Source organism: Aegilops tauschii, chromosome 5 (assembly GCF_002575655.3).
Source record: "Aegilops tauschii subsp. strangulata cultivar AL8/78 chromosome 5, Aet v6.0, whole genome shotgun sequence".
NCBI lineage: Eukaryota > Viridiplantae > Streptophyta > Magnoliopsida > Poales > Poaceae > Aegilops > Aegilops tauschii.
Genome location: NC_053039.3, coordinates 511,716,360 through 511,729,967, shown reverse-complemented (window position 1 = coordinate 511,729,967; position 13,608 = coordinate 511,716,360). Strand labels below are relative to the sequence as shown.

Here is a 13,608-nt window from a genome sequence, read left to right as displayed (position 1 = left end):
AACTAAGCAAAGGTAAATCACATTAATCACTCCCCAAAATTGAAGATGCTTGTAATACAACCTCTAACAGGTATGATTCACCACAAAAGAAAAAAGGAAAACCCAAAGTAATACTCCCTCCATTTATTTTTACTTTGCATATGAATTTTATCCTAAGTCAAAGTTCATCATGTTTGACCAAGATTACAGGAAAAATATATCATTATTCACAATATCAAATCAACATCATTAGATACATCATGGAGTTAACTTTTATATTGCATGTCTTTAGTAGTATAGATGTTGATATTTTTTAAATATAAATATGGTTAAAGTTTACGAAGTTTGAATTAAGACAAATCTTATACGCGGAGTAAAAAGAAACAGAGGGAGTACAATTTTGAAACAAATATGAACCACTCCTAAAATTGGGAAATCATATTACTCAAGTTCTCTATTTTAACACTTAAGCTTGAAACCCTGGCCGTACACTTTGGGCCTCTGGAAGCAAGTTAAAAAGGAAGAGAAGCACACAATTGAGAAAGATTGACCACTTGCTTTTTTGTGCATGTTTTCTATGGCAATCTTGGCGAGTGGACTACAACACCACACGCCGTGATGGTTGGGTGGGCGGCCCAAGTGAGGATGATGATGTGAAGAATCAGCATGGGAGGAGGCCAGAAGGCATCAAGCTGCAAGCACACATGACACACGAATCTTTCGTGCCTTGGCGTGAATGTGTGGCTGCGTCGCTAGCCACATGAGCTTGTAGACGGGACATGCGCATGTCCCATTGGTGGCTTCGAGCCGGTGTCCAGTGATCCAGGCTGGGCCTCTATGGGTTCGTCCCTAGCTTGGCTGAACTAGGCCTAGCGGAACTGAAGTGCTCCAAAATTGGGGCCCCTGCAAATTGGGAGTCGTGTTTCGTCGCATGGGCTGCTCGTCCCCGGGTCCGAGCCTACTTCATCCCGACGCCTGCCATTCTCAATACTCTTCATTCTGTACTGATCAAGTTAGTACAAGCCCTGAACACTAGCATCACAAAGCTCCCTTCTTGTAACTTGTTTTTGGCAATCGGTCGTCAAAGATATATATCGAGAGAGGACCGCAATGACGGCATATGAGGGGGCAGTACCATACATGTATGTACATGTAGTAATACTAAGACTTGTTGTATGGTGATCGGTGGTGCCTAGCTTAACTAGTCTTGTGGGAACCAAGAATACTACATTTTGAATGGATTCCCATTCGCAAGTAAGTATAGCTAGGTCATTAATTATAACCATACCATATTGTAGATTGTTTCTCTGCAGGAAGGCCCTTGTTCCATTAATTCCAATTAACGCTCAAATTAATCACGGGGACCACACATGGAGCAGAGTAAGGCAGTGCAACACGCACACACATCAAGGACCATCAATAGCCTTACATCCGTCAAACTGACACTACTGGAATTTCCGAGTTTCCCGAGTGCCTGGAAAACTCGGCGATAGCCGTTTCCCAATCGGCAGAGACTTTGCCGAGTGTTGTTCTCGACTAAGGGTATTCGACCCGAACACTTCAGGCAAATCGCACTTAGCCTAGAGCCGTCCTCGGGGACTCGGTAAACCATTTGCCGATTTGCCGAGCTCTAGGTGGGGTACTTGGCACAAAAAAGGCATTTGAGGGGCACGATGGAGATGGCGGTTGCCACATGGCCAGAACCTTTGCCGAGCACCTACCGCAGGGACTCAACGAACTTAGACACCTAGGAGCAAGGCTCGAGGCGTCCTTGTTTGCCGAGACATCGACTTCGCCAAGACCTGATGGATAAGACTCAGCAAAATCCGAAGCACAAGCGACCGTCACGTGCCATAGGACTTTTGCTGAGATCTTGTCGAGATTGTTATCCTTGTGCTCGGCAAATTGTCTCGTATGGGCGGCTGATGCGTGCTTGCCATCTTCGCCGAGATTCATATATGGGCGCATGACAAAGGTTAGAACTGTTTACCGGGTACGTTTAACACATATCAGCAAACGTTTTGCTAAGTCCTTCACCGTCGCCGAGAGCTTTGCTTGGCAAAGGTACGTCCAGCCTAATTCATGGTTCCCTTCTTTGTCGAGATGCTTTGCTCACATGTCGGCAAAGACACCACCGAGACACGAGGAAGCGCCACCTGACCTTATTACCGAGTTTTGCACTCGGTAAAATTGTTTAGCCGAGTTCTGCAGTCGGGAAAGCATCTATTGGGTGTTGTTTTCATATTTGTTTTTTTATTAGCCCTACAACAAATAATATTCCACATATATATAGCACCAACATCACTTCCCAAATGACTCAAACATTGCCACGTTATAGCCAAACACCATTCCACAACATACATAACAAACTATGATCTCAAATACACAAACACAATGTCTCAAGCACACAAACGCAATACTCTCAAGAATACACAATGTTCTCAAGCATAGAAAGTTCAGAAAAGCACAAGTGAATGCATAGGAAAGCACAATGTTCATCACATAACTAGGAGCTTACATGGTTTTGGTGTTCGAAGTGGGAACATCTAGAGTAGTCATTGTGCTTGCTTGCCCAACTCCGGGTGCAGGTACCGGCACATTGTTCGACCCAATTGACGGAATGACCTGTAAGCACATGAGACAATAAGATGAATGGTAAGAACGAGGATGGCGATTGAATAAGTTAGAAGACAACTCACCATGTCCAAGCTAGTATCATCTGCAGGATGCGTTGGTGATATTGGCACAGTTTTGCCGCTCACGGCATAAAGATGTGCAACCATCTCTTTTAGTGTCTACAATTCCTTGTTCTGTTTCTCGATGATGCACCGGTCTTCAGCCCGCAATCTCTGCTCCTCCTCCTGCAGTCCCTTTTCTGCATCCAACCAGGCCTACACCATGCCAATGCATTGTCATTAGTGTTGCAATGCTAACATGCATGGCCCTTGTGTTGACCAATGAAGAAGAACAGACCTGAATAGTAAGTTGCACTGAAGACAACAGAAAGCTATAATTCACAAGCATTGAAAGTTGGGAGCAGAAAGTTGGCGAGAGAAGATATGGTGCGAAAATTTCACAACCCGGAAAACTAGGAAGACTCAATGTTGTGCAAACATCAGGGTGACAAGTTAGAGATCTGATATGTTGGCTAAGAGACTACCTCCCGATGCCCTCTAATCTCATTTTGATGGACAATGTTTTTTAACTACCAAAACCAACAATAACATCAGCATCGTCTTTGCATCCGTAACTCATTATCTCTTTTCTTAATTGTCTCCTATTGCATACAACAAACTGAATACATAAACAGTCAATTACACGTATATGGTGAGATTAAGGTTTTTTTGTAGTAGATGTATAAATGATAGCCGAACTGACCGAGTGGCATAGGCACATGAGGAAGGTGAATGCGAAAGCAATGAGTCACAACTCCTTTTTTTTCTGAATTTGAGAGAACGTGCAATACATACAGATTGACGTGAGCAAGACAGGCACATAAGAGCAGTATTTGTTTCCTTCTGTATTATGCATATATTTATTTTTCTTGGAATAGGAAGAATCTAGATATCATATCCCGGTTATTGAATCTTGATGATGAATACCATAATTAGTACAAGCGAAGTGCATGAAGAGACAAAAAAAAGTGTGATTATGAGAAGAAAAATGACTTCAACATCAATGGAACTATCCAATGCGACAAATAATCCAACTAGTAAATGACAGCTTGTAGTTCTCTGGAAAACTATGTCCGCCTTCCAAGGAGCGCCTCCAGAATGGGGGATGCACAAGCACCAATGTTATCGGACCTGCCGATCCCCTCCAAAAAATATTGTCAAGTCGTCATGTTTTTGTGTTAGGGCTAATCACGAAGTATGATAACTTGAAATATTGATGGGAAAAACTAGGATCCAAAAAAAATTAGCAACTTTGTCACATCCAATCGGTTATATATTAGCCATCTAGAAACCTAATCAAATTAGAACGAGAGACTCTTGCCAAAGAAACAAAAGAAGTTAAAAATCTAGGAAGTCATGACTTGAATTCCCCCCTTTTGTCCATAATTAATATATTCTTATTAAGCTGGGGACTAGATCATCTTCTCCAAGAAGCAAATATGTTTTCTTATTTTTTTTCCTTTTAAGTGATAGGTACTCAAATAATTTACTAAAATCTCTTGCTTGTAGAATTTCGTTTTCACATCCCACTACTGCCAACGCGTAGATAAGCTACATGCAAATAACAAATAGAATGAGAAATGCATGAACTTTCTTGTGAGTCACTCTTTCATTAATAGCAAAGAAGATTAACTCAAAACATTGCATCACTGTGATCTAATCGAAAACAGTTCACACGCAACACCTGGATAACAAATTGCATCATCGAAGAAAGACAAAGACACAATGTGTTATGGCGCTGCTAGAAGGAGGGCGCGGGAGGGCCAGCCGGGCGCCTTTTTGCCCACGGCCGGGCAAGAGAGGGAAGGTATTTCCTTCTTAATTCCTACTTGATTAGATTGATACATCTCCCTCCCCTTATATAAAGAGATTTACTTGACCCCCAAGCAAGCGACCCTTATCTTTAATTAACCCTAAGACTAACAGGTTATACCGCCAGCCCAGACCCATTAGGCCCATTACGTACTCTAACACAATAATTATAGATGGTGAAAGTATCAATTAAAAAAATACTCTCTCCGTCTCATAATATAAGATCTTATTACAACCATACATCCTAAAGCGACAAATGATTGTTTCGAAGGTTAAACCGTCACTCAATGCTGACACGCACCTTCTTATGGCCGCCCTTATGTCTCGAAGGTTACACCACCATCCATGCTGATACGCATCTTCTTAGCCACCGACTCGACATGTAGTTACTCGTTTAGATGTCGTAGAAGGAATATGCATGGAACCATGATGAAAACAAAATTCCGTTGCAACATCGTCAAGCTTCTTTCCCTAACAACGATAAGTCTACTTTTCCCTAAGCCCGCGTCGCTGGGGAAGACCTCGCCTGAAGTTCGATCCAATTAAATGGCACCAAAATGCACGACAGGCTCCACATGTGAAGCAATAAGGGCGGGAGGAATACAGCGAGCTATTCGTACAACAGTGTGTAAAGCTTAGCGCTCCAAGACAGTAAAGTCACATGACGGCTGAGGGAGATGGCTTGCCGGCCTATCACGCGTTTGGCCGGACGACAACTGAACCAGGTCAACCTCTCTCCAAGGTTTGCTGACTGCATGCGGCATGGGTTGCCACCTCTCTCGAGCCAACTCAGCTAATTTGGCGTTCTTTTCCTTGCCTTCTTTGCCCGTTACATGAAGATATAGCTAGCCTTGCAGACTTAAATAAAGAAGAACAAAAACGATATTGATTAGATATCTCTCAACAGTTATTTATGCAACCATATAGTACCACCCAACCCGAATGTTAGAATGTGCATGTATAATTGCTTACTTTGTACAGTCAAACTCAATCAATTTATTCCGATGCCTCCTATTCTCAAAACTTTTCGTGGTTACCTCCGGTGTATATAATTGAGCCTATATGTAACATATGCATGATCATGAATACATCCTACGCATAGTTCCTGTATCCTTGTAACTTGTTTCTACCAAATGATCGGCCTCTATGTGGAAGATATATAAAGGGAGAGAAAGGGAGGGGGAAGAAGCAAATTGAGCAAATAACTTTAAAATGATGGGGGTAGTACAATGCGTACGTGTAGTTGGTGGCTTATATTAGCAAAAGCGGCGATATGGTGGTAGCCATAGGGCATCTTCAACGGCAACCCGCAAATTTTCTCCCGCATCCGTCCACGGACACGGATGCGGAAGGCCGCCATTTAACGCCGCCCGCATACATTTCAAACACTTTTTCAACAATCGGATGACACTCATGCAAACAAAGCGGATTTCATATAAACCGAACGAAATTCATTATATTTTGGACATATTTTAACTTAAATAGCTAAAACTATGTGCATGTCTGGCTGCGCAGAGCTGCACTCCCATGACACGGATACACTACACTAGTCTACGGCTGGCCGCGGCGGATTCCGTTGTCTTCCCCATGTCCGGCAGCCCGCTCGCCGGATCGCCGTGAGCCCCATAGGTATATTCTTCCCCCGTATCTTCCCTCTGTCTGGCTGCACCACTCATCGGAGTGGCAAAGGGGATGCTTCAGCCGGAGGGGATTGGGGGCTCTACATCCGTGAAGCCTAGGCGGGGGTCAACGGCGGTCTGTGCTGAACTGGGCAAGACACCAGTTGTGTACGCCGGCGTCGCCTCGGCGGTGGCCTTCATGGGACCGAAGCGACGGCGGCCTCCCGTGCTCTACTTCTCCTCGATGATGGTGGCGAGCGCGAACGTGCTGGAGGAGCGGTGTGACACACCACTCGTCGTTCACAACAAGCATGATGCCTGTGCCGCCGTGGTCCACCGCTTGTCGGCCTGGAGCCACATGCCACTCCTTGGCGAGCTGGCTTCAAGGGGCGAGTTGCTGAACGACGTCCAACTTGGATCTTCTGCCTCCGCGAGTTGGCATGCAGCCGTCTGGACCATTGACAGAGACGGAGCAGAGAGTTACCTGGCTCGTATCGGGCTCGACGGGCCACCCAGCCAGCTTGTATGCCGGAGAATTTGGCTTCCTGCTCGCCGGATGCCATGGAGCTTGCGAAGAAAATGGCGTGCAAGGAGGAGATGGGAGCAGAGTGTGGTGCGTTTTTTGCTCGGTGTCTGGCATCATTTAAATAGTGGGAGTAGGTTCCTCAGTACACGCGCGGATTTTAATGGAGGAAGGCAGGCAGTCTGCGGTCGTTTGAATGTGGCGAGGAGGCGTGTTCAGTCGGGCGAGCAGCGGGCGACACTCTCTTAGCCGGCGCGTCGCTTCATTGCCGGCAGTGAGAGATCGCATCCGTCTGCGCCACCCTCCCGTACGGTCAAAACGCGTGCATCCATGTCGGCCGCTACATGCCCTGAGCCGGCATGAATGCGGCGCGGCAAGCGGCACGGCGCGTGGGATGGAAAGCGCGGGAGGGGCAGATGGGGGGTTCGGGTAGGCCCGGGCGGTCAGAAACGGGCGTGGCGATGGTCCGGACGCCCGCAAAGCCCCCACGTTTGTCACCGGTTTGCGGGAGAAAACACATCCGGACCGTCCTGCGGACCGATACAGGCCGGCGTTGGATGTCCGTATACATGAGGATCTCCAAACACTTGTCCACATACCCGCATTATTGTAGTACTACAATCTTTTTAGAAAACATATAATTGTAGAGCTCGTGCTTATAGTTACTCCAGATCTTCTTGCGCCATGGCATTTTTTAAATGTAGTTTATGGATTTTGGCAAATTTCTTTTCTTTTTACTACAGTGGGAAAAATATTTTTCGTATTGAACCATGGCAATTTAAATTCATGGCGCATGGCAAATGTAATTTATGTGTCATGGCATTTTTTTTTACTATATGAGTGCATACATGGCAATTTATTTAATACAAAGTATGCTAATTATAATAAAAACACAATAGCAAATTTCAACATGCATCTGCGATGGCAATTTTATTCATAATTCGTGTTTACTTTAAATACGCAAAAAATTCTCATAAAAGACATGAGATTTTTAATTAAAATACCATGGCAAATTTTGAGCGAGCTGGCTTGGAGCGGCGAGTTGCGGAACGACGCATTGGCTTGGATCTTCTGCCCCCGTGAGCTGGCGTGCAGCCGCCTGGACCATCGACGGAGGCGGAGCAGAGAGTTGTTTGGCTCGTATCCGGCGGGCTCGACAGGCTACCCAACCAGCTTTTATGCCGGAGAACTCGGCTCCCTGCTTGCCGTATGCCCTGGAGCTTGTGGAGAAAATGGTGTGCAAGGAGGAGATGGGAGCGGAGTGTGGCGAAGCCAACCGGCATTGTGTTAAATGACGAGCGGCTCGTGAACGGACGTGGGAGTAGGTTTCTCGGCACACGCACGGGTTTTAATGGAGGAAGGCGGGCAGTCTGCGGCCATTTGAATGTGGCGAGGAGGCGTGTTCAGCCGGACGAGCAGCATGCGGTGCTCTCTCGGCCGGCGCATCGCTTCAATGCTGGCAGTGAGAAATCGCATCCTCTGCGGCACTCTCCCATCCGATCAGATCGCGGGCATCAATGCCGGCAGCTATATTCTCGCCGACATGAATGCGGTGCGACACGTGGGAAAAGCGCGGTAGGAGCGAATGGGGGTTTGGGTAGGCCAGGGCGGTCAGAAGCAGGCGTGGCAGTGGTCCGGTCATCCGCAAAGCCCCACGTTTGTCTCGAGTTTGTGGGAGAAAACACGTATGGCCTGTCTTGCGGACCGGATACAAGCCCTCGTTGGAAGTCCGTATAGACATGGATCTGGAAACACTTGTCCACATACTCGCATTATTATAGTACTACAATCATTTTAGAAAACATATAATTGTAGATTTCGTGCTTATTGTTACTCCAGATTTTTTTTACCATGGCATCTTTGAAATGTAGTTTATGGATCTTGGCAAATTCTTTTTCTTTTTACAACAATGGAAAAAAATATTTTTCGTATTGAACCATGGCAAATGTGATTTATGTGTCATGGCATTTTTTTTCACTATATGAATGCATACATGGCAAAAACTTTTATACAAAGCATGATAATTATAATAGAAACACCATGGCAAATTTTAACATGCATCTGCGATGGCAATTTTCTTCATAATTTGTGTTTACTTTACATAAACGAAAATTTTATCATAATAAACATGGAATATTTAATTAAAATACCATGGCAAATTTTGATATGAGCCCGCCATAGATATTTTTGTTCATATTTTGTGCTTGAACTGTTCATTCTATTTTTCTCATGGCAATTTCCAAACAACGCAAGCCAATTCCTTTTAAAAATACCAGAGCAATTTTTAGTATGTATCTTCCATGGAACCTTTATTTTTCATAAAATTTGTGTTATTTTTGCATATACGGCAAAATTTTCTTACAAAACATGGAAATTGATTAATATACCATGGCATTTTGAATATGATTCTACCATAGCAATTTTTTTGTTTCTATTGTTCATTCTATTTTTTACATGTCAATTTTCCGAACATATTTTTTTGCCATGGGAATTCAGGAAAATTGCCATGCCATGCCCTTTTTTTAAGAACTCAAATTGTTGTAAAACTTGGCATTGTATAAAATACCATCATGGCAAATCGTTAAATAGTTTGTTCAACTCGATTGGGGTTTGTTTTGGAATTTTCATTTGTCATAAAAATCATGACATTTTTTAGTAAATGAGTGCAATATAGTCATGGGATACAAAAATATATTACTGTTTTTATGCCGTTTTGGCATTTTTATGGCTCGCCAGATGAAAATTTTGTTGTATTTTTGTTCAGATATTTAAAATAAGGTCGAAACATTAGTTTTTAAGTCTTTTATAGAGTCCGCCCGGGCCACCAATAGCAAACATTTACCCTAAAAAAAGTCTTTTATAGAGGTGTCCAAGAAAACTGGGCTTTTTTGGCCCAATTGGAGGCTCCAACTGAAGATTAGAGTGGTTAGCCTTGGGCCCAGATCGAACCATACCGCCGTGGATCGTTACCTGGGTTCTAGTCCGGTCAGAAGTATGATTACCAAGTGGAGTTGCGTCTATATATATCCCACCCCGTCCGCCTTCTCCTCCCCGTTCCCCTCTCTCGATCGACCTGCGCGCAGCCCCCCTCGCCGACGCTACCTAACCCTAGGAACATCCACCGCCGACGCCATGGCCAGCGGCAACTTGTACATCTCCGTGATCGACGACGTCGTCGCCAAGGTTCGTAAGGACTTCGACACCGACGGCGTTGGCGATGCCGTCCTCAACGAGCTCCAGGCTCTCTGGGAGACGAAGTTGATGCACTGTGGCGCAATCTCAGGGAACATCGACCGCAACAGGGCTCCCCCCGCCGGAGCGTCCGCTGGCGGCGCGACTCCACCGGTGCACGACCTCAACGTGCCCTACGAGGCCACGTCCGAGGAGTACACCACCCCAACCGCCGACATGCTCTTCCCACCGACGCCGCAGCAGACCCCGATCCAGACGCCACTTCCAGCTGGGATTGATACGGGGCGGTGGGACTATGCCCCATCGCCGATCGGTGACATGAGAAACGGGATGGGGATGATGAATGGGGCTGATCCGGAAACTGGCCGCCCGAGCCCTTTCATGCAACCCCCATCGCCCTGGATGAATCAGAGACCACTGGGGCTTGATGTGAACCTTGCTTTTGCTCATGATGAGGAGATCCGGATGATGATGCAACCCCAGCCACTGACGACTAAGGATTTTCTCATGATGTCTTCTGGAAAACGGAAGAGGGATGAATATCCTTCAGCTGCTTCATTTGTGCCACAACAGGATGGATGTGCAGACCAGGTTGCGGGTGGTGTTGATGATGATGAACCTCCTCTCAATGAAGATGACGACGACGACGATGACGACATTGATGATGACTTTGATGACACGCAGCACCTTGTCCTTGCACAGTTTGACAAAATAACAAGGACAAAGAATCGCTGGAGGTGCACTTTGAAGGGTGGAATCATGCATCTGAACGGCAGAGATGTTCTATTCAACAAGGCTTCAGGAGAGTTTGAGTTTTGAATTTCATTCATGGCAAAGATGATGTTTTAGGTGCCTGTTGTATGTACTGTCTTTAACACAAGGATAAGGAAGGGAAGGTGACAAGAGTACTGGAGTTGTGGCGAGTTTGGCACTATGAACGTGTGTCCTGTTTTCCTGTTGATTGAGGCTTGCTTCACCCACCAGTTGGTTTGTTGACCATAACTCATGTCACTGTAAAAATGCTACAGTTGGTACGATTGTGGACATTTTCTTGAGATGGTCACTTAAACTGGTGGGACGATCTTCTGGTGGGACGATGTTATCTCATAAAAATCATCAAGAAAAAAGTAGTGGCTGCAGAGTTGTACAGAGAAAAGGGAAAAGGAGAAGGGTTAAGTCGAATTTTTGTCCTATGATGTGCTGTCATGTGTCTTGATTTGATTTTGTCCTACGAATCTGATAGCTGAATGACCAATGATAGACAGAAAAATGACTGAAAACCTTACAAGAACTGAGCACTGAAAAACCTGAAGATAGATAGAGAAGAGGACTGAATAAACGAGACTCAAAGGTGGTTGAAAAACATTTACTAAAGACTGGAGAAAGATGACTTGAAAGGAAATAAAAGGAGAAGGAAAGAGTCAAGAACGACACCCCGGAATAAACTACCAGAGTGAGATCAATAGTGTGCAACTATTGCCCAAAGCTGAAGTGACAACTACCACTGAAACAACTGACATGACTGAAGAAACTGATGACTGAAGAAAGATAACTGAAATAATCCTGAAAACTGGGGAAAAAATCAAGTTCCGTTGGTGAAAATATAAATGACAAAGGAACAAAATGAAAAATAATGAAAATTACTGAAACCTAAAACTGAACAAACAAAAGGAAAAAGGAAAAGAAAAAGAGACACCAAAGAGAAGAAAATCATGATCACTACTTCGTCACTTGACGCGGTGCTCTCCTCATAGCTCTCTCTTTCGACAGACCGTCATCAGGATCGTAGTTGGGCTCGTAACAATTGCTAAATGACATGTGCCCCATAGGATCCACAACCCTCCTGCTGAAAAAAGAAGGCATCATTGCAGTGCATTGTTGTATTTTCGCATATGTGGTTAGCTAAAAACTGAAAGGAAAAATATTACTAATCCCGACAAAGTTATCTTTATGCTGTCTGTTTACGGTTCTTGGTGGGCATCTTTTCTAATCAATACACACTCGAACACAAAAGTTACACCGTATTTTGTTTCAGAATTTTCTCATTCTTAACGTACTTGGGCATGCTTAGTAAAAAATGATTGTGTTAAGACACTCAAACGGCATGAAAACAATTAGTCGGTACCGACTGTACCCAACTACCCATTCCAGAACTTTCAGTACTGATGATAGGTTCATGGGAATAGACAGTGACAACTAACTAAATGAAAAATCAGCCAAAGGACTGAATATTGGCTGATAAATATATACATTGTCTACATTCAGGGATTCATTTGATGTTTGCATATACGTTGGCTAAAATGTTTTTTTCTGAAACTAAGCAGAGCTTTCAACTCTCTGAACTTGACTCGTGTGAGAAGTGAACTCTGCATGCATTCTTCAGTTAACAAAGCAGAGCACCATGGGAATTCAGACAACAGTTTGTTAACCCAACGTTTGCCTGATTACAAAGGTGAATTACATAAGCACGTGTAATCGTGATACGAAGTAGGAACGCCACGAGGAGGCGGCCTGCTTGTGCGCCGGTTTCTTCATCCGGTGCGTCCAGAGCATGAGGTCGTCGAAATGATCTGACTCTGACACCTCTTGTGATACTTGACATCTAACTCGAGTGACAGTGCCAAAAGAAGAGTGGGAATCACACCATTTACTGAAAAACGCAGAACTAGAAACTTAATCTTATGTGTTGTCAGATGAATCTCAACGCCAGCAGGTAAATCATGCCATTTACTAAAATCTAGATAGTTAGTTTAGAGTATGGTGCGGTATTTTTGAGTGTGTTGACTGCCAATAGGCAGCAATGCTTGTCACTGCTTCGCTTCTTAGCTTCCTATCTAGCATTTCTTATTTTCAACTATATGCATACAAGTTATTATCCCTCATATCCCTAGAAGTGTTGAATGATAAGAGGAAAATAGTTAGTGAAGGGAATGGAGTACATATGGGCATGCTCTCATGGCTGGTGTGAGATGCTACAGATATCACGTGTTGCTTATTTAGGTCATATTAATATGACATGCTAGAGCTGGTGTGGGTCATGAATGCAAGGTGTGAGAAGGGGCTTTCATGTTTCGGGATATTCATGGTCAATGTTATGTAGTTGATATTCTTGACCTCTAAGATTTTTGTGCTTTTATTAAAAACTTGATGTGTTCTTCATCGTCGATGGAGTATCAATCTATTTCGCAAAAAAATGGAGTATCGATCTATAGTTAATCAATGATTTCGGCGGTTGGGAAATGTAACCTACTTAGTTTTAGTAGTTATTTCTAGGTGAGATTTCCTACGGAACCTCCTAGTTCCCAAAAGTCACTTGTCCAAGAAAATTTGACATTGCACAAAGTAAAAGTCATTTGTCAAGGCAACTTGATGTTTCACTTCTGCCACTAATACGACAAAATTACTTGGAAAAGACCAAACAACCTCATCTTCGCCAACGTGTCCGGCTGCTCCGCCTAGTGTTTGTTGTTGGTTACAATTCCCTTCAATTTCGACGTGATCCTGTTGGAACGTAGCCAGCTCCCAGCTGTGCTTTGGTTTTCATTAGCACTTTGAAAACGCTGAAGATTGCACACTGACTTTGAGTTGGGGGATAAAATGGCAGGCAGAAGAATCTTATGTCCGTTATGTTAGAATATATTGTAACATGTATATGCGGTATGATTATAAACCGCATATACGCCCGGTAGGTTAGCGTGTTGCGTGCATATTGTAATCAGGTAGTTGTGGTTGTTAGGATTTATCCTCATCTCTCTGTATAGCCTTTTCTTGAGGATCAATCCAACACAACCGAACTGCCAAGATCTTG

At 44.2% G+C, this 13,608-nt stretch overlaps 1 protein-coding gene across 1 annotated transcript; it reads left to right on the top strand.

The window, feature by feature from the left end:
- Positions 1 to 9,740: 9,740 nt before the first annotated feature.
- LOC109767814 (uncharacterized) lies at positions 9,741 to 11,489 on the top strand. The gene has a single exon (XM_020326534.4). It carries the CDS (start codon positions 9,741 to 9,743, stop codon positions 10,617 to 10,619), a length of 879 nt encoding a protein of 292 aa, XP_020182123.1. The 3' UTR covers positions 10,620 to 11,489.
- Positions 11,490 to 13,608: the final 2,119 nt, after the last annotated feature.